Raw genomic sequence first — 25,744 nt, forward strand, 5'->3', positions numbered from 1 at the left:
CAAAAGCTCATCATTTTAGAGTACTGTTGGCTCCCCCTATTGTTTGACTGTGACGAATGCAGAACGAAATCTAATTAATCAATTTCAACATTTGACGTAAGAGTTTAAAAAAGCACCCATCTCTCTTAAATGTCAAGCATTTTATTGCTTATTAGATCAATCCGCTGAGAACATTAAATTATGCGACACAATAGAGCGAATGCATTCACGGTGACTGGAGGAAATAATAATAATAATAGTCACATGTGCACCTCTGAACGACCATTATCAGTGTCACATGCAATGCAGGATCATGGCAAAGATGGAGTTTGACAAACACACACTCACACACACGTCCAAGCCACAAGCGACATGTCCTCCGAACTCTGTCTTCTCCATGCGATTTCTCTCATGACGTTCCCCTACGCTCTAACGACACAGAGGTTTTAATGCCCAGAATCATCACCCAATCAAATCAACCTGAAAATTAATTTTTTGTTGCCCCATCGCAGGTTGATTTGGTCGTCATTCTGCGCATTAAATGGTGAGGGTGTAAGGTGAGGGTTCTCAATGCATGTGAGACTGTGATGCTCGCGTCTACAGGTGAAGCAAGGTGATGCAGATTAGACAAGCAAGAGCATTCCTTGAGGAAGAGCAAGGCCAGGAGCTGCCGTTAGGACAGGCGAGCCAGAAACAGAACTTACTTTCCACTAATAACCGGCTCAGATCTCCGAGAGACCAGGCCTGGCCTCGGCAGGTGGTTATTCCTATCGATAAGGACACAGGTTTGTCAGACAAACACACACACACACACCTTGGTTCCTCTGCCTTTGTGGTTTGAGAAGTGGCTGTTATGAATGACCATGTCTCTAAAGAGGTCAGCGAACCGCTAGAGTGTCATTTGAGTCTCTCTCAGGTTCTTCAGTGACTTACTTTTGCTTTTTTTCATGTCGTATTAAAGGAATAGTTCACTCAGAGATCATCTACTCACCTTCATGTCAATCCAAACTTGTTTATTAATGTGTACTGTGGCTATCAAGCTCTCCAAAGAAGAAAAACACTGTAAAACTGTGGCTATATACATATTCTAAAGCCATATACATTAGCTTTGAGCAAGAAACAGACACGAATCTTAGTCAGCATTTTTTGGAAATCTTTACCGTAGCTCCCAAATCATGTGCACGTCTAATTTCCAGCAACTTAATTCTCAGTCTGTTCCTCACACACAGCTATCATATGGTGCTTTTATGGTGTGTTTTGTCTCTTTTTTTGTAGCTTGACAGCAATTATATACTTTTACTAAGAAGAAAGAAAGTCATGCGTTTGGAATGATATGAGGGAGAGTTTTCACCTGAAATACTGTTTTAATGCCATATTTACACTACTGTTCAATAGTTTGTGGTCAGTAAGATTTCTAATGTTTTTAAAGAAGACTTATGCTCACCAAAGCTGCAAATATTTGATCAAAAATACAGCAAAAGCAGTAATATTTTGAAATATTTTAATGATTTAAAATAAGTTTCCTATATGAATATATTTCAAAAATGTCATTTTTTCCTGTGATGTAAAGCTGAATTTTCAGCATCATTACTCCAGTCTTCAGTGTCACATGATCCTTCAGAAATCCTTCTAATATGCTGATTTGTTAATTAAAAAACATTCTGTATTATTATCAATGTTGAAAACAGTTAATACCTAACATTTTTGTGGAAACCATGATATTTTATTTATTCAAGTTAAAAAAAACAGCATTTCTTTAGAATGTATTGGCATTTTTGTAAAATTATAAATGTCTTTACTGTCACTTTTGATCAATATAAGTCATCATTAGTGAATAAAAGTATTCATTTCTTACAAAAATGTACCTATGTGATTAAAGGTATGTAAAGACTCTTTGCGAGAAAGAGAAATGATGTAGACAGAGAGAGAGAGAGAGAGGCTGACGTTAAGAGTCATGTGACCTGGGGGCAAACGACATACCACTGATGACCACACACATGTACATGTACTACATATAAAGACACAAATACACACACACACTCTCAAACAGCAGGGAACCATCAATGTTATTGATGGATGAGACAGCTGAACATCTATGTGGGCTAACAGGTCCTTTTCGACCTGTAGTTCTATCTGTTTTAAGAAATTATATCAAATGAGATCACACAAACTATTGAACTCTTTTTGGTTACTCGAAAAGAAAACTAAGATCTATTTCTGCATGGACAAATGAAATTACGCTGAATCACAATACAAGCATGACGTCTAATTTTTAGTGTGCTTTTGCTCAGTGAAACAAAAGTCCAAAACAAAATCAAAATAAAACTTGACTGACCAAAAAAAGTAAAGGGTTATGAGAGAATGTCACATGGCTTTAAATGATTCCAGTACTCACATGTCACTGGCTATGGAGGAGTTTCGGGACATCGACTTCGGCGACAGGTCATAGTCACTGTCGGAGCGGTAGAGGAAGGATTCCCTCCGCTGGCTGTGCACAAAGTTGGCCTGAAGGATCAGGCCCGAGCCCGGACTCGTCATGGGATCCAGGGGACTCCGTCCTGATGACGTGCCATTGTCCACGTCAAAGCTACAGAGAAAGAGAGATACTGGCGTTATGAAACAAATAACCAACTGTTAACAGTAAGATTAGTCAAAAAATACACTGCTTTTTTTCCAAAAATCAGGGTTTGACCATTACATTTTCCCAAGAAGCATATGTGCACCCAAGTTGCAATAAAAGTGTATCATATAATGTGTTACAAAAGTTATTTAATTTATTAGAATACAAGAAGTACATTTTAAAAGTTTTCAAATATTTCTGCTTCAAATTGTACTTAACTATATACTGCAGCGTTTCCCAATCCCAGTCCTCGTGCCCTGCATATTTCGTATGTATCTCTTATCATGTACGACGTTTGTTCTATTCGACCGTAAGTGCCCTGAGAAGTGGACATCACAGGATATTCCGCCATGATTCCAGTTTGAAACGAGTGTATATGTTCCATTCAAAGGGCATTAAAGTGTGCTAGAACATGAATGGCGTGAGGTTTGGGAAACGCTAATATACTGTATCAGGATTGAAATTAACTTTTTCACTCACCAGCCAATTTTTCTGCTAACTCCCAAAACTCCATTATAATCAATGAAGCTCCTTACAAATGCACAATGAATCTCTTATTTACACTCTGTCTACACTTTTTTTGTTATGTGATACATTACTCAACGTTGCAAAAACACGTAAGTACGTTAAAAACCTTTGAAGCTTCCTCAGCGCAAACACAAATATGCTGATCGGGTCAGTCGCACTGGTGCTCCTAAATATTTTGTCTGCGATCTCAAAACTCTGGCCATTTGATACCTAGAATATCAAAATCAACTGCGGGCGGGAGATCGTTTTCCTATTTAGTGCCCAAACTCTGGAACAATCTACCTAACACTGTTTGGGAAGCAGACACACTCTGTCAGTTTAAATCTAGATTAAAGACCCATCTCTTTAACCTGGCTTACACATAATACACTATTGCATTTCTATATTCAAATCTGTTAAAGGATTATTAGGCTGCATTAATTAGGTCAACCGGAACCGGGAACACTTCCCAAAACACCTGATGTACTTGTTACATTGTTAGAAGAATGGCATCTACACTAATATTAGTCTGTTTCTTTCTTATTCCGAGGTCACCATAGTCACCCAGATCCAGACTGCATCCAGATCAGATGGTGGATCAGCACCTAGAGATGACCTCTACAGCCAGGACACCTAGATAAGCCCCAGAGACTGATCCCCAGTGAAGACCCTGTCTTCAAGACGGCCATCAAACAAAAATGAGTCCTTTGCACAATCTGATTCTGCTTTAGCCTAGATTTAAACTGCTGATTTTGTCTGGCCAGAGGAGAATGACACTATTTCGACAAACTATTTCCCCGTCTAAATACTTTAAAGCTGATATAAAGCCACCCAGCTTTATATCAAGCCGATGTAAAGATGCTTTGACACAATTTGCATTGTTAAAAGCGCTATACAAATATGCACTCTTACAACCATCTACAACATATTACAATAAAAGCACCATAAAGTAAAAGTGTCAATTTATCAACAGTAAATCAGAAGCAATCGCTTGCCATAAATGCGCAATATTTACTGATTGCGAACTGTTCTGAAACCATGAGTCTGGAGAATGTGCAACAGCGGCGCATTTCTACTTTGAAACATGCTGCGCTCATATTTATTTAATGAAATCATAACGATTTGACCTTTAATATTCACATTAGGCTGTAGAGTGAATCCTGCTTTTTCCATCTCCAAATGTAAGATTTCTTAAAATGATCGATAAGATGTTTTTTATACCATTTAAGATTGTTAACCCTTAAATTCCATAAAACTAAATAGGGGCAGTCATGGCCTAATGGTTAGAGAGTCGGACTCGTAACCCAAAGGTTATGAGTTCAAGTCTCAGGTCCGGTAGGAACTGTAGGTGGGGGGAGTGAATGTACAGAGCAAGGCACCGAACCCCCAACTGCTCCCCGGGCACCACAGCATAAATGTCTGCCCACTGCTCCGGATGTGTGTTCATGGTGTGTGTGTGTTCACTGCTGTGTGGTGCACTTAGGATGGGTTAAATGCAGAGCAAAAATTCTGAGTGTGGGTAACCATACTTGGTCACTTTCAAATACATTTTATAGTTTGCACACATTGAGCGAAACCCTGTAAACGGCCTCCAGGAGGCGCCACTCATCACCTTTCAGCCCTGAGCAGAAATGAAGGCAGACCAGAGAGAGCATGTTGATGAACACATGGGGACAGCCTTAGCTAAAGCTGCTTATCATAATGACCTACGCTAGCAGTGACAGATACACAGGGGTTTCCCTCCCAGTGACGTCCAGCGCACAGTTGGACACTGTCACTGGCTTTAGCTGCCGTAATCCCGTCCATTGTGTTAAGAGGCTATTCGCCGGCTAATCGCCACGGTGAAGTACTCGCCACGTCACTGCCGGTGATTCATCAGGTGACCAAGTTTCCCAGCGAGCGTCCCCATTTGAAACCTCAACAAATCCCCAGTGACTCACTCCACAAGTCTCTCTGACCACTTTAAAGATAAGCAGCAGTTTCCTAGAAAGTCTGAATAGGTGAAGCAGCAACAACACGTGGATCTGGAACACTGTGTGAGGATGAGATGCTCTCGAATTACAGGAACACGAACAAAAGAGCAGGTCTGTTTGTATCACAGAGAGAGACGTGTATTCATGCACATACACCACCGATTTCAAATCCCAAGAAGTATGAGGCCTTTCCAGCGGAAAATGATGAGCAGAGGAAGAGATACAGTGATAAATGACTATCTGTAATCGTGGGGAACAAGCTTAAATTCCTCTCCTAAAAAGGATGAGAGCCGTCAGCTCAGTGAAGATCTAAATGCACCAACAGTTTTGCCCGCTAACACAATCAGACAGCTCCAGAGTCCATTAACAGGTTTACTGAAGCACATATGTATGGTGTGATATACAGCGAGAGTCGTCCTCATTACTTGATCTCAGCTCAGTGTGGCACTTGCTTTGAGGTCTGTGAGCAAGAAACTTCTTTTCCTTCCTGTTTTACACTTTGACCACTTTTGCGTCGCTGTTCTCAAGACTTAAGAGGTTGTGCAAAAATCACAAGCCTGACACAATTATTAAATACAACAAAAAATAAAAATTAAACAATTTCTACAGCATTTAAAGCATCTATCTATCTATCTATCTATCTATCTATCTATCTATCTATCTATCTATCTATCTATCTATCTATCTATCTATCTATCTATCTATCTATCTCATCATATTCACCAATTGCATTGTATCCATCCATTAATTCATCCATCTACAGCATCATATCCATCCATTTATCAATCCATCCAGCGCATTGCATCCATTCCTTCATTCATCCACCTAACATCTATCCATCCATCCAAACTTTCTTCAAAAATAGAGCCATATTTAACTCATATTTTCTTGTTGAAAATTGATATGAATTATGTTTAATCCTGCTTTCTGAAATTAAAGTTGCAATCCTGAAGCCTGATTCAAATTCAGGAATTAAATTGTGATTAAAAGGCATTCTCCGTTCAGTTCTGAATGTTGCACAAGCCTGACTCGAGAGGCATGACTCAGTGAGGTCACTTAACGCTCGGACTGACTGACCTTGAAGAGCTGGTGATAGAAGAGAGATGCAGAAATCAATGACCTCTTGTTCTGCAGCCACATGCTTCAGTGTGAAGTCCTGAAAGTCTTTGCTATAAAATTACACGTTAGACACCGTTCCCCTCATGTCACGCTACAGTATGGTAAGACCCTAACCTTTGTCATTTTCATATGCGTGACTTCTGTCGGCTGACCTTCTCTTTGCTGTGCTGCAAATACCAAACATTTGCTCATTTAATAAGACAAAAATAAGAGGTCAGGGACTCTCAAATGCACCAGCATGGTGAACATCGCTAAGCAAACCCCTTGATGTCTAGTGACGCACAGCAAATGAGACATTGGGGAGACTGGAAAACCGCTCGCTTTTAGGTTCTCCGTGGGACGTTTCTCCCGCAGCGGAACATGTCCTGTCCTTTTGTGGGATTTGGTCTGTTTTGACCTCAGATTCATGACGAAAGCCAGTATTACATCAGTTCCATTAGCACGCTATCATCCTAATGCACTTCAGCATAAGTGCGAGACCCCACGGGTGCGTAAAGATACCTGAGCCTTAGCCGATACTGTCAGAGTAGTGTATTGTGATACGTCCTCCAGAGGAGAGCTGGAGGGTATACCGCATTACCTCGCTGCCTACTCTAATAACCAGCCTGCAACGCTGTGAGAATACAACCAAACCAGTAAGAAGGCTATTTAACTTGGATGGTCACCATGGGAATGTGCACTAAACGTCAAAGCTCACTGTGATTTCAAACTATTGTGTGGATCGGGAAAGGATATTAAATGAATATTTGCTTAGGCACATTAACCACAAACATGCATGGATTGGCGCATTTACTTGAAGCGTCATTCTCAACACATTTAATTTCAGTAATTTGATGTTTTTCCTAGTGATACTGAATGTTCAGCAGGAAATAACTTGATTTTATCTTTTAGATCTGATTAGAATGTAAAGCTGTGATATTATTGGCTAATGTTATTTTTCCGAACCTCAGGCACTTGGATACATCAGTGGAAAAGTAGTTCTATTTTAATGAAAGATTCCGGAAAGATTCTCGGTTTTTAAGTAAACCGAGTGAATTTTGATTTCAAGTCATCTTTAAATTGCAAAGGCATGTAAAAGCAAGTGTCCATCTATGGAAATGTTTATGAACGAAAGACAGCTGAATCACTTTGCAACTTTCTTAAAAGGATTGTGCACCCAAAATGAAAATCCTATTATCATTTACTCACGCTTATGTCGTTCAACGCCTGTATGACATTTTGATTTTTTTGTGGAACACAAAAGAAGGTATTTTGTAAAATACTGACTTTCATTGAAAGAAAAAAAAGAAGCGAATACAATATTTACCATATTCCCATTAAATAAAGGCTTGCTGCGTATAATTAACACTCTTTATAATGAATGCCACTTTAATTTATGTATTTTTATACATATATTTTTCATTCCTATTCTGAATACCATTCAAATTAAAGGATGTTTTGCACAGTCAGAGAAACTAAAATACATGTTTATCATTTTTAAATGTTTCATTTTATTTATTTCAATTTATTTTTATATTATTTCTGAATGTAATAAAATGTGACTTACGTACCAATGCAACCAGGGTTAACCAAAACTAAAGCTTATTAAAAAATATTTTTGTTAATAAATAAAGCTGAAATAAAATAAACATGAGATACTAAATGAGAACTAAAGGAAAATTGGAAATGTTGCCTGGCCAAGTTGAAGCAATAAAATTACTGGAAATCAATAAAAATGAAAACTAAAACAGAAATAAAAATAAATTGATAGTAATATTAAAAAATGAATAAAAAGAACATAACAAAATTACTGAATTTACTAAAAATAGTTTTCAGTAATTGAAATGAATCAGAAATTAAAAAAAATATTATTAGATGAAAAGATAATAAATGAAAATTAGAAACATTGCTTTGGCGACTTAAATTTAGATACTAAACTGAAACTACTAAAACTAAAACTAAAACTGAAGTAAAAATAAAGTTAAATAGAAATATAAAAAAAACTAAATGACGAAATGAATGACGTTAAAATTACTAAATGTTAAACTAAAATTAAACATTAATAAAACTATAATACTATATAAGCAATAAAATAACTGAATGCAATTTTTATTCCTCTCTTTCTCAACAAAGCGTTTTTGACCCAGTGCAACTTATAGTCAGGTGCTTATTTTCTGAATAATGCTGTAAAAATTATGACAATTTTCAATTTGCGCTGATCTATCCTTTTAAACATAATAAAGAAAGAATAACCCTTCAAGACGCGTCTCACACATACAGCAGCAGCAGCACACACTCTTGAGTAATCCTTCATCCAGCAGGCCGGCCTGACACATCCGATCTGCTTCACCAGACGTCATGCCGAAGGCTTAACGTCACACGCGGCCTACATCAAAGAGCACCTCTTTCCTTTTAAGGCACGGTGGGTCGGCTAAGTTAAGGGTGCGCTGGCAGGTATCTGGCTCCGACTCTGAGAGGCTGACGCACGACAGGGGCCCGGGGTTCCTAGAGGGCCCTCTCTAATTGGCCTGACCGTCAACTGCAGGCACGTAGACGACAATGAGTTTATTTATAAAACGTGCCGAAAACGCACAGCAAGAGAGAAAGAGAGATTCCTTTGCCTATTTTGGCAAAGGTCGTCCCCGGATAGATCGCAGGCAGGAGACGGGTCCAGAGAGACAAACGCAGGCGCACAAGGGGGACAGAAGTCGTTTTGGTGACGTGCCATGAGGCGACAGGATGCACTTGTGCCTTTGTGAGCGTGTGCAATGCGGCCTGCTGCACGTTTCCAGGTCAGAGCAGACTAACGGTGTGAGCCGTGCACTGGAGCATGCTGGGGCATCTGCTCTTTAATATGCTCATAGTAGAGAAGTCACCAAACACAACGTGAAACATTGTGCTTTTTATAGAGCAGCTGGAAGTATGCATCATTAATGTGGGATAATAACTGTTGAGATGTTTATTTCGGCGGTGGAATGCGCAAGCTATTGTGGCCTTTTGTGTTGTGAACGGTCTCTAATGGCACATTTGAAATTTGACTCAAGCTCTCGACTAATGGGATTATGAAAGGCCGAAGGACAGCGCTGAGAAAAGAGCCACGTCTTTCTATGGGCAAAGATATTTTTACACCGCACTAATGCCACAGTTATGTCAGCCAACAACAAACACACTAGACTCGCTCACATACACAAGAACTAGCAGTGGTCATCTAGAATTACAGAAATTCATTTCTGTACTCAACCAAATTGACTATTTACTTTCTTGTTCCAGATATTATTATGAACGATTCATTAGTGCAAGTTATTCCATATAAAAACTAAACCTTTGACTTGCTCAGGCTAAACAACTTTCCTTTTGGTCTGACGTCACCAAACCTTTGTTTTTCAACATCATCTTCAACCACCTGACTCTATTTCTGTTATGTGCCGCCCACTTTTTACAATCCAGTCAATTCTGGTTAGATAAAATGGGTCCCGTTCTACGTTATTTCTTGTGAAATATCCTGTTTTACTCAGAATGGTTTCAGGTTGACTAAATATTTAACTATTTTATAGAAACATAGCAATGATGTAGCGGTGATTATATTGGAACAGTAAAGACAAAATTGCTCTGTTGGCTGTGGAGTCAAGACATTTACAAATATTATTAAAAACTTAATATGAGTCAAAACTACAGAATGTCACATTTTATTATTGGGTGATTGAACACATAGATGTTTTACCAGCTAAGAAGTTCAGCACTTTTAGAGTTTCATCCCTCTATCTGATGTGAGCATAAGTATTGGAGCAGTTGCCTCACAGGTCTTTCTATGTGATCAGCTGTGTCCTGTTGCATTAATTCTTCAGATATTAAAAGCAGGGAATGTGTCGTATCAGTTATATACGTTACTTCTGTATTCTGAATCTTGCATTCGATGATGACGCACACAAACCAGGATGAAGACGAGGGAGCTGACTTTTAGAGAAAAGCAAGCTATTTGGATGCTAAAAGAAAAGAGGAAGTCAGTTAGAGCTCTAGCAAAAACAAAGGGCTGAGAAAACAACAGTAGTTGATGACAGACAAATCATAAAAGCTGTGAAAATGAATCCTAAAAGACGTGTCTGTAAAATCACCAACAACTTCCAGAAAGCTGTGGTGATGCTCTGACAATCTACTGTCCTCAGGAGACTTTGACACAGAATTACAGATGCTACACAGCAAGATGCAAACCTCTGACCAGCACCAAAAATAGAAAGGCAAGATTAGATTTTGCAAAAAAGCACAAAGGTGAGCCAGAAGAGTTTTGGAACTGTGTTTATGGACCAATGAGACAAAGATAAACCTTTATCTAAGTGATGCGAAAGAAAAAATGTGGAGAGAAAAAGGGAACTGCAATGATCCCAAGCATACAGCCTCATCTGTAAAACATGGTGGAGGGGGTGTCATGGCATGGGCATGCATGGCTGCCTCTGGAACAGGCCCGCTCAACTTTACTGATGACTTAATGTATGATGACAGTAGCAGAATGAATTTGGAAGGGTACAAAACCATCTTGCCTACCAATATTCAAGGAAATGCCACCAGATTCATTGGGAAGTGCTTCATATTGCATCAGGACAATGACTCAAAACACCCTGCCAGTTCAGTCAAGGAATTTATAAGGGCAAAGAAATGGAAAGTCTTAGATTGCCCAAGTCAATCTCCAGATTTAAATCTGATTGAACATGAATTTCACCAGCTGAAGAGGAGAATAAAGGCAGAAACTCCCCAAAACAAGCAACAATTGTAATTGGCTGCATTAAAGGCTGGGAACAGTATTTCAAAGGAGAGACCAAGAGTCTGGTGATGTCTATGGGTCACAGACTCACTTCTGTGATTGTGCGCAAGGGATCTGCAACTAAATAATAGCTTTTAATCTTTTATATCTGCCTTATGTTCAACTGTCCCAATACTTATGCTCACATCAATGAGTGGGATGAACTCTAAAAGTGCTGTTCTTTTTATTTGCTAAAACATGTATGTGTTGAAACGGCTAATAATAAAATGTGACATTCTGTAGTTTTGTCTCATATTCATCTTTTAATCATATTTGCAAATGTCTTGACTCCACAGCCAACAGAGCGATTTTGTCTTCACTGTTCCAATACTTTTGGAGGGCACTGTGTATATATATATATATATATATATATACTGTATGTGTGTGTGTGGGTGTGTATAGATATAGAGAGAGATACATATAGAAATTATTTAAAAAGATTAAAAAAATCAATTATATATATATATATATATATCATGAAATTTGATATCAAATATTATTAATTAATTATTATTAATTAATTATTATTATTATTATTATATAGCGCACAAATCTTTCTTTTCTGTCATATAATACACAAAACATGTTAACTTGAAAAATTAAAAATCAGCTTTAAAATCAGCCAAAAATATACAATTTAAAAATCAGCTTTCAATATCCATATGCATACCAAAATATAATTATATATAAATATTAAATCTGTGGCAGATATCAAACTATGAGATTATACTTTTCACATTACACTGTAAGCAGGTTTCGATCGTATGACGCATGCCATGAGTAAAACTTTACCAGATTCCCTCCGTGTTCCTTATAGAGCTGGCGGAACGTGAGCGCGGTTTCATAACGATACTCATGGCCAAACGTGTGCTGTCGCCCCTCGGTTTTCTCTAGACCTTGTCAGAGTTCGTCCTGCTCCGTGATGGACATGCTCTCTGAGATAATCCAGCTCTGTGCTCAAACTATGCGGCTGCAGTGAGAGTCTCTGTCTCTCTGTGTCTGCAGGGTAAGTAAGCCAGAGTCAATATCACGTTTCTAGTCCTGCTCTCCTCCTCTACTTTCTTTTCCCTGGGTTGCAGTGGCCTAGCAGTGGGAGTATGTGTGTTTATGTGTGTGTTGGGGGGGTAAACCCTCAGGGTCCTGCGTGTGTGTTTGTGCCGTATCTCAGCGAGGGAAACCAGAGCGGACGGCTTTAGGGAGTGGAGGGGGTGGAAATGCAGCTGGTGACGGCGTCAGAGCCCACTTCAGGACACACACACACGCTAACCATGACAAGACAAGAACAACATGACCCACGGGAAAGAAAAACCACCAACGAGATCTCTTTAGCATCTCATTTTATTCTCCAAGACGGCATTAAGATGTATGGGGAGTAAACTGAGACTTTTAATTAAGCCTCCTGCTTCTCAGATGTTTCAAATTATGCTCTAATTTACCAAAATATAAAAAACAGTGTTGTTATTGTTTACTAAATTTTTTTAAAATACTTTTTGGTAATTTAAATGAATCAGAAATAAAATAAAATATAAATATTAGATAAAAAAATAGGTGAAACTCAGAAATGTTGTGACTAAAATTTATTCAACTAAAATACTGAAAATATAAAAACACAAAATATATAAAACACAAAAACAAATTAAAAATATTAATAAATACTAGTGGTCGACCGATATTGTTTTTTTTTTTACTGCCGATGCCGATATCTTGGAAAGAAGGGTGGCCGATATAAAGCTGATATAATTTTTTAATTGATATTTAAGAAATTTTAAATCATTTGAAAATGGATTAAAGAATAAATGTGTAATAAATGTGTAAAATAAACATACTTATACTTTATAACTTATACTTACTTATACTAATACTTTATAAGTATTTTCCACAAATAACTAAATATTTAATAAAAATATGATTAAAAAGGAAGTAAACACTGTAACCAACAAGGCACTCAGTATTCTGGGAAGTTTGTGTGCATTGGGAATCATGTTTTTTCAAATAAAGCCAAGCTAACACTCATTTTACACACAGCACACAGTGAAAATTACATAAATATGGCAGTGGGCAAATGGATAAAGCGCAGCGCAGTTTGAAATCACAAGTTTTAAGTTTGTCGATCGAGCGTCTCCAGTGAAGCTGAACTCTACCCTTTGTCCGTATTCAATTCGCACGGACCGACCGTCACCCAGAGAACACGTGATCATGCAGGATACAAATGCACACTTCACAAGATCTCACAGCCGTTCTCAGCACCGTCAAAATAAAACTCCTGCCTCCAACACATCGGCCAAACAGAAAAACTTATCGGCTGATGCCGATATTTGAAAAATGACAAATATCTGCCGACCACTAATAAATACTAATAAAACTAATCTTTTAATATGAAAACTAAAAATAGAAATATTAAAGACTAATAAAAATTATATAAGCACATAAAATGCCTAAAATGAATAGTAAAATTCAAATGAAAAAAAAGAAAATACAAAAATAAAAGTTAACTTAAAATATCAAAAAACTATAATAGTATATAAACAAACACTAAAATAACACTAATCAAAAGTCAGATATTTCAATCAGAAAAGTTAAAATAAACATTTTTCATCCATTTAAAGAGGCAGAGATCTCACTATGAACTCAAACATTTCTCATCAAACTCTTCAGCTCTGCCCTGATTTCTCGAATTTTAGGAGAAACATCTGAGAATCTGAAGAAAATTCCCATGATGCAAGGGTGTTCTGGGTGGTTGCTAAGGTGTTTTATGTGGCTGGCCCATGTGAGAGGAGAGAAGACACAGCATAAAAAAATTAAAATAAAAATGTGAGAGAACGAGCCTATCCATGGGAAAGCGATAGAGGAGGGGAAGAGCTGGAGTGTGAATGACAGTCTTGACAGGAGTCAGGAGATACAGAGGTGTTTCTGAAAGCTTCAATGGACTCCACACAGCTGTTGTGGTTCAACCACACTCTAATTCTTTTCTTAATATAGGTTCCAATTCTTAATATGCATGATATTTTTAACCAAGTCAAATTTAGCCATTAAGGAATACATAACATTCATATTTGGGATGTAACGCCCACATTCCACCATCCAACTACATAATTTCTCTTTGCAGCCTTTATTTTTAAGAATGTGTGTGTGTGTGTTCTGCATGATGTGCTTTACTGCACACTTCCTCCACATTGAACTCGAGATGCTCTTCCTCTTAGATATGGGAATGCAATTGAATTTCCTTACATGCGAGTGTGTGTGAGTGATACTGCCCAGCAGACCGTATCTGATCTAATAAAAAGACTTACTGATCCATGAAGTAGCACGCAACATCAGAGGATTTAGGCTGCGACATCCACTTCTCAACTCTTCAACCATAAACACACATTCACTTTAAACATCCTGACTTTAAACATGCGGCCCAACATCCATCCGTCATTTCAGGCTACTTGGATTCCCAGCAGACAGGCGCTCTAATTAAAGTAATTTGTAGAGCAGATATGTGACTTTGGCCACAAGCAACAGTTTAAAGTTAAAAACTTCTTAATGATGAATGTGTTTCTTGTAAACTTGCAGCTTTTCACTTCACAAGACGTGAATTGATGGACTGGTGTGGTGTGGATCACTTGTGGATTATTGTGATGTTTTTATCTGCTGTTTTGACTCTCTTTCTAATGGCGCCCATTCACTGCAGAGGATCCATTAGTGAGCAAGTGATGGAATGCTACATTTCTCCAAATCTGTTCCTATAAACAAACTCATCTACATCTTGGATGTTACATCATCTGTAATGGCCAAACTTTACAATAAACACACTCCGATTACATTGTAAACTTCACCAAATACGCAGAAATTTTCAATGAATGATTCCTGCCATCTTCATCGAAGAAAACACATATTGAGTGAAAGAAGAAAAAAAACTAAATTTAGGGAAAGAGAAGTGGTGTGTGGCCAAGTATGGTGACCCATACTCAGAATTTGTGCTCTGTATTTAACCCATCCTAGTGCACACACAGTAGTGAACATACACCCGGAGCAGTGGGCAGCCAATGCTGCAGCGCCCGGGGAGCAGTTGGGGGTTCGGTGCCTTGCTCAAGGGTCTCACCTCAGTCGTGGTATTGAGGGTGGAGAGTGTGTTGGTTATTCACTCCCTCACCTACAATCCCTGCCGGACCTGAGACTCGAATCCACGACCTTCGGGTTACAAGTCCGACTCTCTATCCATTAGGCCACAACTGCCCATTTAGATACATATAGACAGTCAGTCAAATTAAATGTAAATTCAGTATATGATAATGTTGCCTGCATGACTGATACAATCATAAAAAGCCAAATTCTTGATCAAATCTATCCATTCACTGCCTCCTGATCATTTTTGCAATGCTGTTTAATATCAGTGCAACTATAACAATATTACATTTCCTGGAATCCAGTAGTTGTGTTACGGTGCACACATACAAAAACCCTGCTTAGCTGTTTTTAGAATAACCAAACTCATTGTGCTCTGATAGCAGATGGAAAATTGTGTGCACAGTATTAGCAACGTCTCATGACATTCTGACGACACGTCAGTTGAGCAGTAAGTGGCATGTGGGCTGTCTTGTGGCTTGAGCCTTTTTGATATGCATCAAGGACAGACAGGCCACGCAACACGTCATTGTGCTACATTTTCACATAAAAAAACGATCAATTCATGCAAAAAGGTGGATGAAGTACATGCAAAATGATATTCACACATGCTGCACATACACTAATGGCATTACGCTTTTCTGATCATGCCGCAATCATTTTAAACATATACATCCAACTCATTCCAAACAGAAGCACATGCATGCATTTACTCAGACTAACAATGTAGGAGAAAGCATGTATGCTGCAGAGCACCAGAAAAACTGAACAAATGACGAGCTGCAGAAAAACGGAAGGAGGCCCTCTGGTGGAAAACAGTTTCATTAGTGGTGGGAATCTTTTGACAAAACGTGCTATAATAATAGTAAAAATAATAAAAGCACAGTAAAAAACATTAAAACACACACTGAGCTGCTATTTATCCCATAAACTGACATATTTTCCATATTTATGAGAACTTGCTATGTAGCAAAAGCATGAGAAGTAGCCTTTGTTAAATGTGAGGCGTTTTAAGTGCAAAGCAACACTAACTTCTTTGGTGTAACACTTGAGGTTTTCTTGAAAAGGAAACTTTAAAATAAAAAAATGCATCAGGGCAATTTATCAACGTACTGGGCCAAAACCAGTTTCCTCTTTCAAAATGAATATCGCACAATAGGTCGTTTGCACATGACGTCATTGCTGTGGCGCGAAATGCATCTGGAGGGCAGGAAGTAATTTTTTCTCCATAGGAATCAGTTGCAGAAACTCAAGATGCCTGTGTTTTGCGTTGTTTATGAATGCTCAAATCGGTGAAATGGCGAAAACACAAGGAGATTTTATCGTGTACGAAAATGTGTTGTTCATAAGGGGGGAAATTCAAGAAATTGACTGAAAAACGCAGGGAAAAGTCGCTTGTAAACCTGCGTCTGCGGTCGGGAGGAGTCGATTGGATAATGCTTGTGTGTGCAAATTGTTAATATAAGATATAATATTAAGATATTAATACAGATATAAATAGATAATCCAAGGCTGCCACCTCAAGCATTCAGCGTGAGACAGTCAGAAGTCACTCAATGCTAAACGGCACACGTAGACACGATGTAAATTTATTTAGTATTCGCAGTTCAGAGAGCTTCATTCATTACAACGGAACATTGTGAGATTGCAAAAAATCTTTTAGCGATTTAGTGATTATATAGAAGCGCTATTTACTCGCTGTCTAGGCTGTAAACAATTCAGTAATTTGAATAAGTTTTGCTTTACGTGCTGCTAGGATAACGTACACAAACCCTGTATGCAGCAAAGTGTCAGGAGTGACTGAAAAAAGAGAACAGATGAGCTCTCCGTAGAAGTGCGTACTGTACTGGTTTAGATGCTATAACAATAGAAAGGTATAAACAGAAAAACACAATGTTACGTGATCCTTATGTTATAAACAGGAGTGATTTTTGGCCGTGGGTCCTGTTAGCAGCACGTAAAACAGCTTTTATTTAAATTCTGATTTGATTATAGCCTAGAAAACGAGCAAATAGCGATTCCATGTAATCACTAATGCCGTTTATCGCAATCTCACGGTTCCTTATCAGTGAAGCTCTCTGAACTGCAAATAATCTTATTTACATCATGTCTACGTGTGGTGTTTAGCACTGAGTGAATTCGGACTGGGTCACCTTGTATCTATTTATATATGTTAATATATTATTATAACTTATATTAACAATTTGCACACACGAGCATTATCTAATCGACTCCTCCCGACCGCAGACGCAGGTTTACAAGCCACTTTTTCCTGCGTTTTTCAGTCAATTTCTTGAATTTCTTGAATGAACAACACATTTTCGTATACGTTAAATCTGTTTTCTCCATTTGACCGATCTGAGCATTCATAAACAACGCAAAACACAGGCATCTTGAGTTTCTGCAACTGATTCCTATGGAGAAAAAATTACTTCCTGCCCTCCAGATGCATTTCGCGCGTCATCAAAATCCCGTGTTTGCAAACAACCTATTTTCCACATCCTAAACTGATCTGCTGTGGTAGTGAATGCAAAAAAAATGTATGAAATAATAGCACAAAATGTACTGTCTGACATTCAAACAACTCTTAAATGTCACCGGAATGCACACTATTTTTCTAAATCTTGCAGTCACTAAAATTTTTTATAGAAATAACACTTTTATTCAGCATTGATGCATTAAATTGATCAAAAATGAATTTATAATTTTAGAAAAGATTTCAATTTCTGTTTTCAACATTGACAATAATAAATATTTCTTGAGCAGCAAATCAGTATATTAGAATGATTTCTGAAGGATCATGTGACACTGAAGACTGCAGTAATGATGCTGAAAATTAAGTTTAGATCACATGAATAAAATACATTTTATATATTCAAATAGGAATCAGTTCTTTTAAATTATAATAATATTTCACATTTGTACAGTTTTTACTTTGGGATTGGGAATTGGGATCCCAATTCGTCGGTCACCGACATGACTCGGAGCGACCGACTGAAAGGGAACTGCAATTATTAGGCTACATATTTAAAATTAGATATTGAATTATTCTAATAAAAATAATTATGAACAACTCTTTTACACATCATCTACTTTTTAAAATAAAATAGAAACAGGCACATTTATGTAACTAATATTCATGCAAACAATCTTTTACTTTATTTACATGTGCACTGTAGTATATAACATTTCATTACCAAGATGAGGAAATTACTGTGTGTCTAGTAGTCCAGTCCAATACTGTAAGCAATGTCCAGAATTTGAGAAAGATACAGAGCAAGTCTTCTTTAACTTGACCTGCCACTGCAAACTACAAACGTCACAGCAAACCACCCCCAACTTCTGCCAGCTTACCACAGAAAAACACACTTGAGCAAACCAGAATCAGCTTATCTCACTCTGTCAGGCAGAAGATGAAGCCACCTCCAGTATGCAAGTCATGAGCGTTTCTGAGCGCGTACGCTACCTGTAGGACTTAAGCAGGCGCTTTCGTTTCATGCCTCTGCTTACGGCTTCGCTGGGGGCGATGAAGTCGCCCATATGGTCCTTCAGCAAGTCCATGGGGCTGCGTCTGAGCTAGAGCCTCGTCTTGTGATGTCAAGTGTTTCCTGGACTGTCTGGGTTGTACAAACTCCTCCCCTTTCGCACTGAGTGACAGACATCTGCATGTGGCCTCTGTTAACCCTAGCTCCGCCCCTCTGGGTAATCTGATTAGCACTTAGGGACACTGAGTCCAAGCGAGGGCTACACTAACCCCAGCTTTCCCTCAAAGTACTGCGCTAGTTTCTCATACACCCACCAGAAACCCTGCATCTGTTGACCCACCGCTTCTTTAAAGGGACAGTTCGCCTAAAAAAATAACAGTTCTGTCATCATATACTCATTCCAAACCGTAAGACCTTGGTTAATCTTTGAAATGCAAATTAAGGTATTTTTAATGCACTTAAAAGTCCAGGTCCATTTAAAGGGCAGGAAACAAAACTTACAAGATCCAAAAAGCTCAAAAAGGGATTGTAAAATGAATCCAAACGAATTGAGTGGTTTAATCCAAGTTTTATGAAGAAATACAATCTATTTATAGGATGAACAGATTTAATTTAGGTTTTTATTCACATCTAAACAATGACACACATACACGAAGGCAGTAACCGTGGGTCTTATGGCGCTTTTCCACTGCGTGGTACGACTCGGCATGGCTCAGTTCGGCTCGGGTTGTGTTTCCACTGCAGTTTAGTACCGCTTTAGAGTGGGCGGGATTATTCAAGTGTCGTCATAGCAGCGCCGCCTCTACTACCGTGACTCCTGAAAAATTCCACATCGCTCTATTAAGCTCTCGCTGGATCCGCTCCTCGGCTATCAATGAGAGGAACGTCTGTACTTCCTCAACAGACAACGAAACAGCCATTATTTGGTTATTAAAAGAAAGGTGCGCTCATTTAAAACAGTTGTATTCGGTACTTCACTGGTTGTGCCGATTTAAATCTAGCGGGTCTGTTGTGTCTCGTGCCGCAAGTTCAATGACGCAGGCAGTGACGATTTTCTCCGGCCAATCAGTGATCAGCAGAGTTTACACATCACGTTTTGGTAACGGTACGGCTCGCTTGGAACCTCGGCCGAGGTGGTACTAAAAAAAGTACCAGGTACTGCACCCAGTGGAAAACCCCCCAAAAGTGAGCCGTACTTAACCGTAACGTGCTGTACCATGCAGTGGAAAAGCGCCATTACAGATGAAAGGTAGGCTAAGTGCCAGTGACAGCTTTGTCCCTTTTTTGGTTGCAATTAATTTCACAGTACGTGCACTTGAACATATTTACAGTTAACTTACCTTGGGTAATAAGGTAAATAAATGGGTTAAGGAAAGGTGCAGAGGTAGGTTCAGGGTTAGTAGCTAACTATTACCCAGTTAGTGAATTACTATAATTAGCACATAAGTATGTACATGGAGGAACAGGACTGTAAAATAAAGTGCTCCCCTTTTTTCTGACGGTGTATAGTAGTATGCTTTTAGTAGAGAGGGGAGCGGGATCAGCAAAGGACCTCAAGACAGGAACCGAACTCGGGTCACCGCGAGCGCAGTTGCACTATATGTCGACGTACTAACCACGAGGTTATTGGCGCCGACCACAATGACAGTTTAGTACCTTTTTTTTCTGAGAGTGTAAATATAGCACATCACATACGGCAAAAACTGAATTTTAAATGTGCATGTGTGAAGTGCGACAACCAATGAGGTTTGTTCAAGCATGTATCGCACATATAAGCTTCGTGTGTTTAACAAATGTGATTTGCCATATACATGCGTGTTTATATGTGAATAAAAGCCTAAATAAATTCTGCTCATCATATAAATCATAAGGAGTCAGTTTATGCTTCCTATATGTGACCCTGGACCACAAAACCAGTCATAAGTGTCTGATATACATCATCTATACATCATCTGAAAGCTGAATTAAGTTTTCCATTGATGTATGGTTTGTTAGGATGGGATAATATTTGGCCAAGATGCAACTATTTGAAAATCTGGAATCTGAGGCTGTAAAAAAAAAATCTAAATATTGAGAAAATCGCCTTTAAAGTTATCCAAACGAAGTTCTTAGCAATGCATAACCAAAAAATTAAGTTTTGATATATTTATAGTATGGAATTGACCAAATATCTTCATGGAACATGATCTTTACTTAATATCCTAATGATTTTTGGCATAAAAGAAAAATCAATAATTTTGACCCATGCAATGTATTTTTGTTTCAAATATACCCTAGTGACTTAAGACTGCTTTTGTGGTCCAGGGTCCTTTTTGGATCTTCTAAGTTTTGGTAACCTAGACCGAAACTTCTCAAGTTGAAAAATATCAAAGCCTTATGGGATTGGAAACAATGTAAGAATGAGTAAAGAGGTTTCATTTTTGCTTGAACTATCCCTTTAAAGTGACCACACCACATTTGCATGCCTACAAACCAAAAACCTCACAGAGCACAGCAGAAACATCGTCACAGACGAGGCGGTGAAAGGTTTGTGGGCGATATCCACTTCCCGATTCACCTTTACACATGACCACACTCCTGTTTGGCCGCAGGCTGTGTGTAATTGAAGTTTCCTGCTCCCTCTGCGGTGGGTTTGTGCACCTCACGTTCGTGTAATACCTTAAGAAGCGCGCTGGGGGAGGAAGTGCATTGGTATAATTCCTCCTGATGGACTGGTGGATCTGAAACTGAACCGCGTTGAGGCCAGACAAGAACGAGCCAAAGCTATTTGTGTTTATTCTCTCTAAACCCATCAAGTCATCAGCAGGTTCAGCGCCTGCGTTAACTGGCCACCATCTGCGCAAACTGAGTCACTCACTAAATATCTCAGCCGGTCTGTGATAAAACACGCTGATGGAGCAAATTCTCACACTCTTAAGCTGCTTTGCTCCTCACATAACAGAGCAATCAGATTACGGCTGACATTTACAAAGTTTAGTGCAAACAGTTAGCATGAATTTAATTCCTCCAGGCTTCAGGTGAGCAAACATCTTTGGCGCGTTTCTTATTTGATTTTAGGGAGGTAACTGAATGGTTAACAAACATAATATACGTATAATTCGTGCTGCCATGAAACAACAAGTGACACTTCCCTGTGCACAGTTGGATGTCTCTATGTGGTTACTACTCCTGTCCAAGTTCCATCACTAAGAAAAATAACATAGCCCCTCTCCTCAATAAACCACATGATTTGATGCATCACACTAAGGTTTCGTTTACAGTTTCGGACTGACCCCAGCTTAAAGAATAAGCAATAGTAATTGGTAACACTTTCCAGTAAGGTATAATTTGTTAGTACTAGTTAACGCATTTGGTATCATGAACTAAAACTAAAATAAAATGTTCACTATTTACTCGTCTACAAAATGTAAAAGTTATAAAAACTAAATTTACAATACAAAATATTTGCTTGCATTGCACAATTACAATAAGCAGAACTAAAATGAATTGAACTGATTTAAACCATAAGCTTAATTAAGGCATTTGAACTGAATTAACACTGTTTTATGTCATTATCTGCCAAAAAATGTTTTTATTCATGTTCATTCGTGATCAGTGCTTAATTTGTAAATGAAACATTGCCGGATCCAAATCAGCAGTTAAAAGGCGCTGTGACCGACACTGACAATACAACTTTCCCGGGACATTCAAGGACGTCACTAAACTATAGAGCATCGTTCACAAGTTTCTGCATGGACCTAACTATACAGCCTCGGTTTTCAAACCCTGGGTCATGATTTTAGGAAATGTATAGGCCTAAGATACCTTAAAAATAAAATTAGTTTCCATAAAAATAAAATACAATCATAATCTATATAGAAAAGGTATAAATATGCTAAATATATCTGACATAAATAATTAACAGATATAAAACAGATGCGAGGTGCGGCGATCCACAAACCGAGGACCGAGATAACAGAACGCGCATCCTGTTTGTTTGCTTAATTACAAAAAACATAAATGTTCTTTTTATTGCGAGTGTGCAAAAATAAAAGTAAACATCACATTTAGTCTTTTAGCAGACGTTTTTTTCCAAAGCGACTTACAAATGGGGACAATAGAAGCAATCAAAATCAACAAAAGAGCAATGCGCAGTACACGTAGCGAGACTTTTTTTTTGTAATTATTATTATATAATAAATAAAACGAAAACAGATAGAATAGAAAAAGAATAGAGCAAGCTAGAGTTAAGAGGCCTTTTTTTGCTTTTGTCAATTGTATAATAAATAAAAAGAAAAGAAATAGATAGAATACAAAAAGAATAGAGAAGCTAGTGTTGGTTTTTTTAATTATTGTTTTTTTTAACACTTTGCGGGTTGTCTAACTCTTATCTGTATGACCAAAAATAGAGTAGCCTATTTAATATGTGAGCTGTTTGATCACGCACGCACGCACACACACTCTCACACACTCTCACACACTCTCACATACACACACACTTGTTTCACTATCCTTGTGGGGACTTCCATAGGCGTAATGGTTTTCTACTGTACAGACCGTATATTCTATTGCCCTACACCTAAACTTAGCCCTCACAGGAGACTTTTTGCATTTTTAGATTTTCAAAAAACTTCATTCTGTGTGATTTATAAGCTTGTTTACCCGTGGGGACCTCAATTTAGGTCCCCACCGTGACACAAGTCCCCATGAGTCTGTGTGTATTCAGGTTTAAGCCCCCATCGGTATAAAAACACACACACACACACACACACACAAAATCCAATTCTGTTGCCATCACAGTCTGTTCATTATCTAAATAAAATACAGTCAGCTAAACATACGTATCAATTTAAAGAGTCTGTAGTATAACCGGTCTACAGCTGCTGTTATGCAAGCACATTTTTGCGCATGTGAAGAGGATGATCTTTTTAGTTTATATGCGAACGCGCATGAAGCCTTACATTATAAATGATAGTTTAACCTTGAAATACATTGTAAATACGGAAACATTGGGTTTGTGCCAAATGAGAGAGGTACGTGAGCCCAACGGTACTTTCAGTTTCGCTTTAGTTTTTTCATTCTTGATCTGTTCTGCATACCGTTACATTTAAATCATTTGTTTTGGAGTGAGGGGAACTAGGCTATGATTATAGTGTTTATAATTTTTATACATTATAATATTTCATTTTATTTGGTATTATTTCTGGTATTTCTTGTATTATAACACTCTCTCCAAATGTTCCCGCTGCTCACAAAACAAATTATTGGAACTTTTGGAGAGAGTGTGTTAAGCAGTAGCACCAATCAACGAGAGCGATTTTGAACTTAAGAAGTTCATTGGTCAATAATATATTGAGGACCAATACATAATCTACAAATCATGCTCCAAATACATCTACATAATCTCATCTCGTATGCATGCACGCACTGTCACGATCTGCACTTGTTAATGCCGGATCTTTAAAAACAAATACCGGAACGCAAAAATCCAAAATCGGACATTTTCCGGAACAGGATCCGGCTCAAATCGAAACCTGAAATTATTTAAAACCTGAAATGTTAAAAATGTGCTACAAAATTAAAGTTTAACATGATCATGAACTAATAATAAAAACTTTTTACAGCATCCATTCATCAGTATTACTCTTAATTAATCCTAATAAAATATTATAGAAATATTTACATTTGCTTTTAAATATAAAATATTACATTTAATTGCACAACAGAAGTGAAATGAAACGAACTGAACCAAATTAAGCCATGTTTGTACTCATTATGAGGGCCAAAAAGGTGCTAGTTAATTAAAATGAAGTAAATTTAATAAATGCTAAGATTATTGTTCACTGTTATTTTGTGACACCAATTGCATTAAAAGTAACAAATTAAACCATTCTTGGCCGATTAACAGCAGCACCCATCACTCCACCATGTGTCAAATCCACATGCTTGTTATTGGATGCACATACTGTATATCAAATATTTTAGTGCATTTTAGTGCAAACAAATGCATTTAACTTATTTGCTTTACCCTGAGGTCCAGACATCAGCACCGGGCACATTAGTTGACTACAAAACGTAAAAGTGACACTCCATGTTGGAAGTACCGCTAATAATAGCATAGTTCTCAGCAGGTTTTTCTATAGCAGGTGAATCCGAGTGAGTGTCTCTCACCTGATAAGGCTCTATTAGTCTCTTTAAGGCGAATGTGATTAAGTGATGATATAAACACATTACCAGACTGAGCTCTGCTTCTCCACAAGACTCGCTTTAAGAATAAACAAATACATTCACTAGCATAACAAACAGCAATAGAAGAGAAAGCAGCCCAACATAGGCAACCAGTTAAAACCTGTATGCTGCACCAAAATAAACCGGTTAAAAACAGCAAAAAACAACGGTTACCATCTTCTCCGGGCTTTAATGTCGATGGGTTTGTTGGTGGCAAACGGCGAGCCGCTGGTGGACATGCAGCGGGGTTTGGCGAGCAGCTCGAGGGACAGGAGGTCGGTGCGAGCGGGTAAACTCATCTTTGACATCAGCTCGTCTCTTTCCCTGTCCTCGCTTTATGAACACGGCACGGGGCAATGTGACACCTCCGCTGCAGAGACACTGAGCATTCATAGTCATATTCAAAACCTCGCTCAACCTCTAGCCAAACATCATATGTGAGGAACAGCGGCGATACACTCTCGTCCAGAGACCTGCCAGTTTACCGCTGGAGCTGCCAACATCTGATGAAACTTATTTTGATTTGATGTTTATTGACTGGGCTCTTGGAAACCCAATGCAAACCTGTCTGTTTGGTGGACTGCTGCACTGCTAAGTTTAGCTGCTAATTAAAGCACAAAAATATGGAAAACTTAAAGTCATTCATTCTGATTTACTGTATTTTATGTAAATATTTTGCATAATAATTCTATATATATATATATATATATATATATATATATATATATATATAACCCATATAATAAACAAACAAAAACTTAAAATAAAATGTGTTTTAATTTCATTTGCCCTTACTAATCAACCAGTTGGTTATTAGACATCAAATTAGCTGACCAGTGTACAATGTATATTCTGTTCTGATTAAATTTACTATTCTAGCTAAATTTTAAATATTTTAAAATTTAAGCAAAACAGTACATATTACAAATAAATAATAAATTAATTCAATTTAAACTGTCCGATTATTAGA

At 38.0% G+C, this 25,744-nt stretch overlaps 1 protein-coding gene across 2 annotated transcripts in view; it reads right to left on the reverse strand.

Annotated features, from left to right (window-relative positions):
- LOC306864151 (3',5'-cyclic-AMP phosphodiesterase 4D-like) overlaps positions 1-25,744 on the reverse strand; it is a 70,328-nt gene that overhangs the window by 29,480 nt on the left and 15,104 nt on the right. The window contains exons 1-3 of one of the 2 annotated variants that reach the window (XM_079407896.1): positions 18,549-18,697; positions 2,375-2,566; positions 684-746 (exon numbers count right to left, since the gene is read on the reverse strand). In XM_079407896.1, coding sequence (XP_079264022.1) covers positions 684-746; positions 2,375-2,566; positions 18,549-18,643 — 350 coding nt within the window. In that variant the 5' untranslated portion in view covers positions 18,644-18,697. Of the gene's footprint in view, positions 1-683; positions 747-2,374; positions 2,567-18,548; positions 18,698-25,744 lie in introns of those variants that run through there. The other variant, XM_079407897.1, reaches the window with a different exon arrangement.

Source organism: Barbus barbus (assembly GCF_936440315.1).
Source record: "Barbus barbus genome assembly, chromosome: 45".
Lineage (NCBI taxonomy): Eukaryota > Metazoa > Chordata > Actinopteri > Cypriniformes > Cyprinidae > Barbus > Barbus barbus.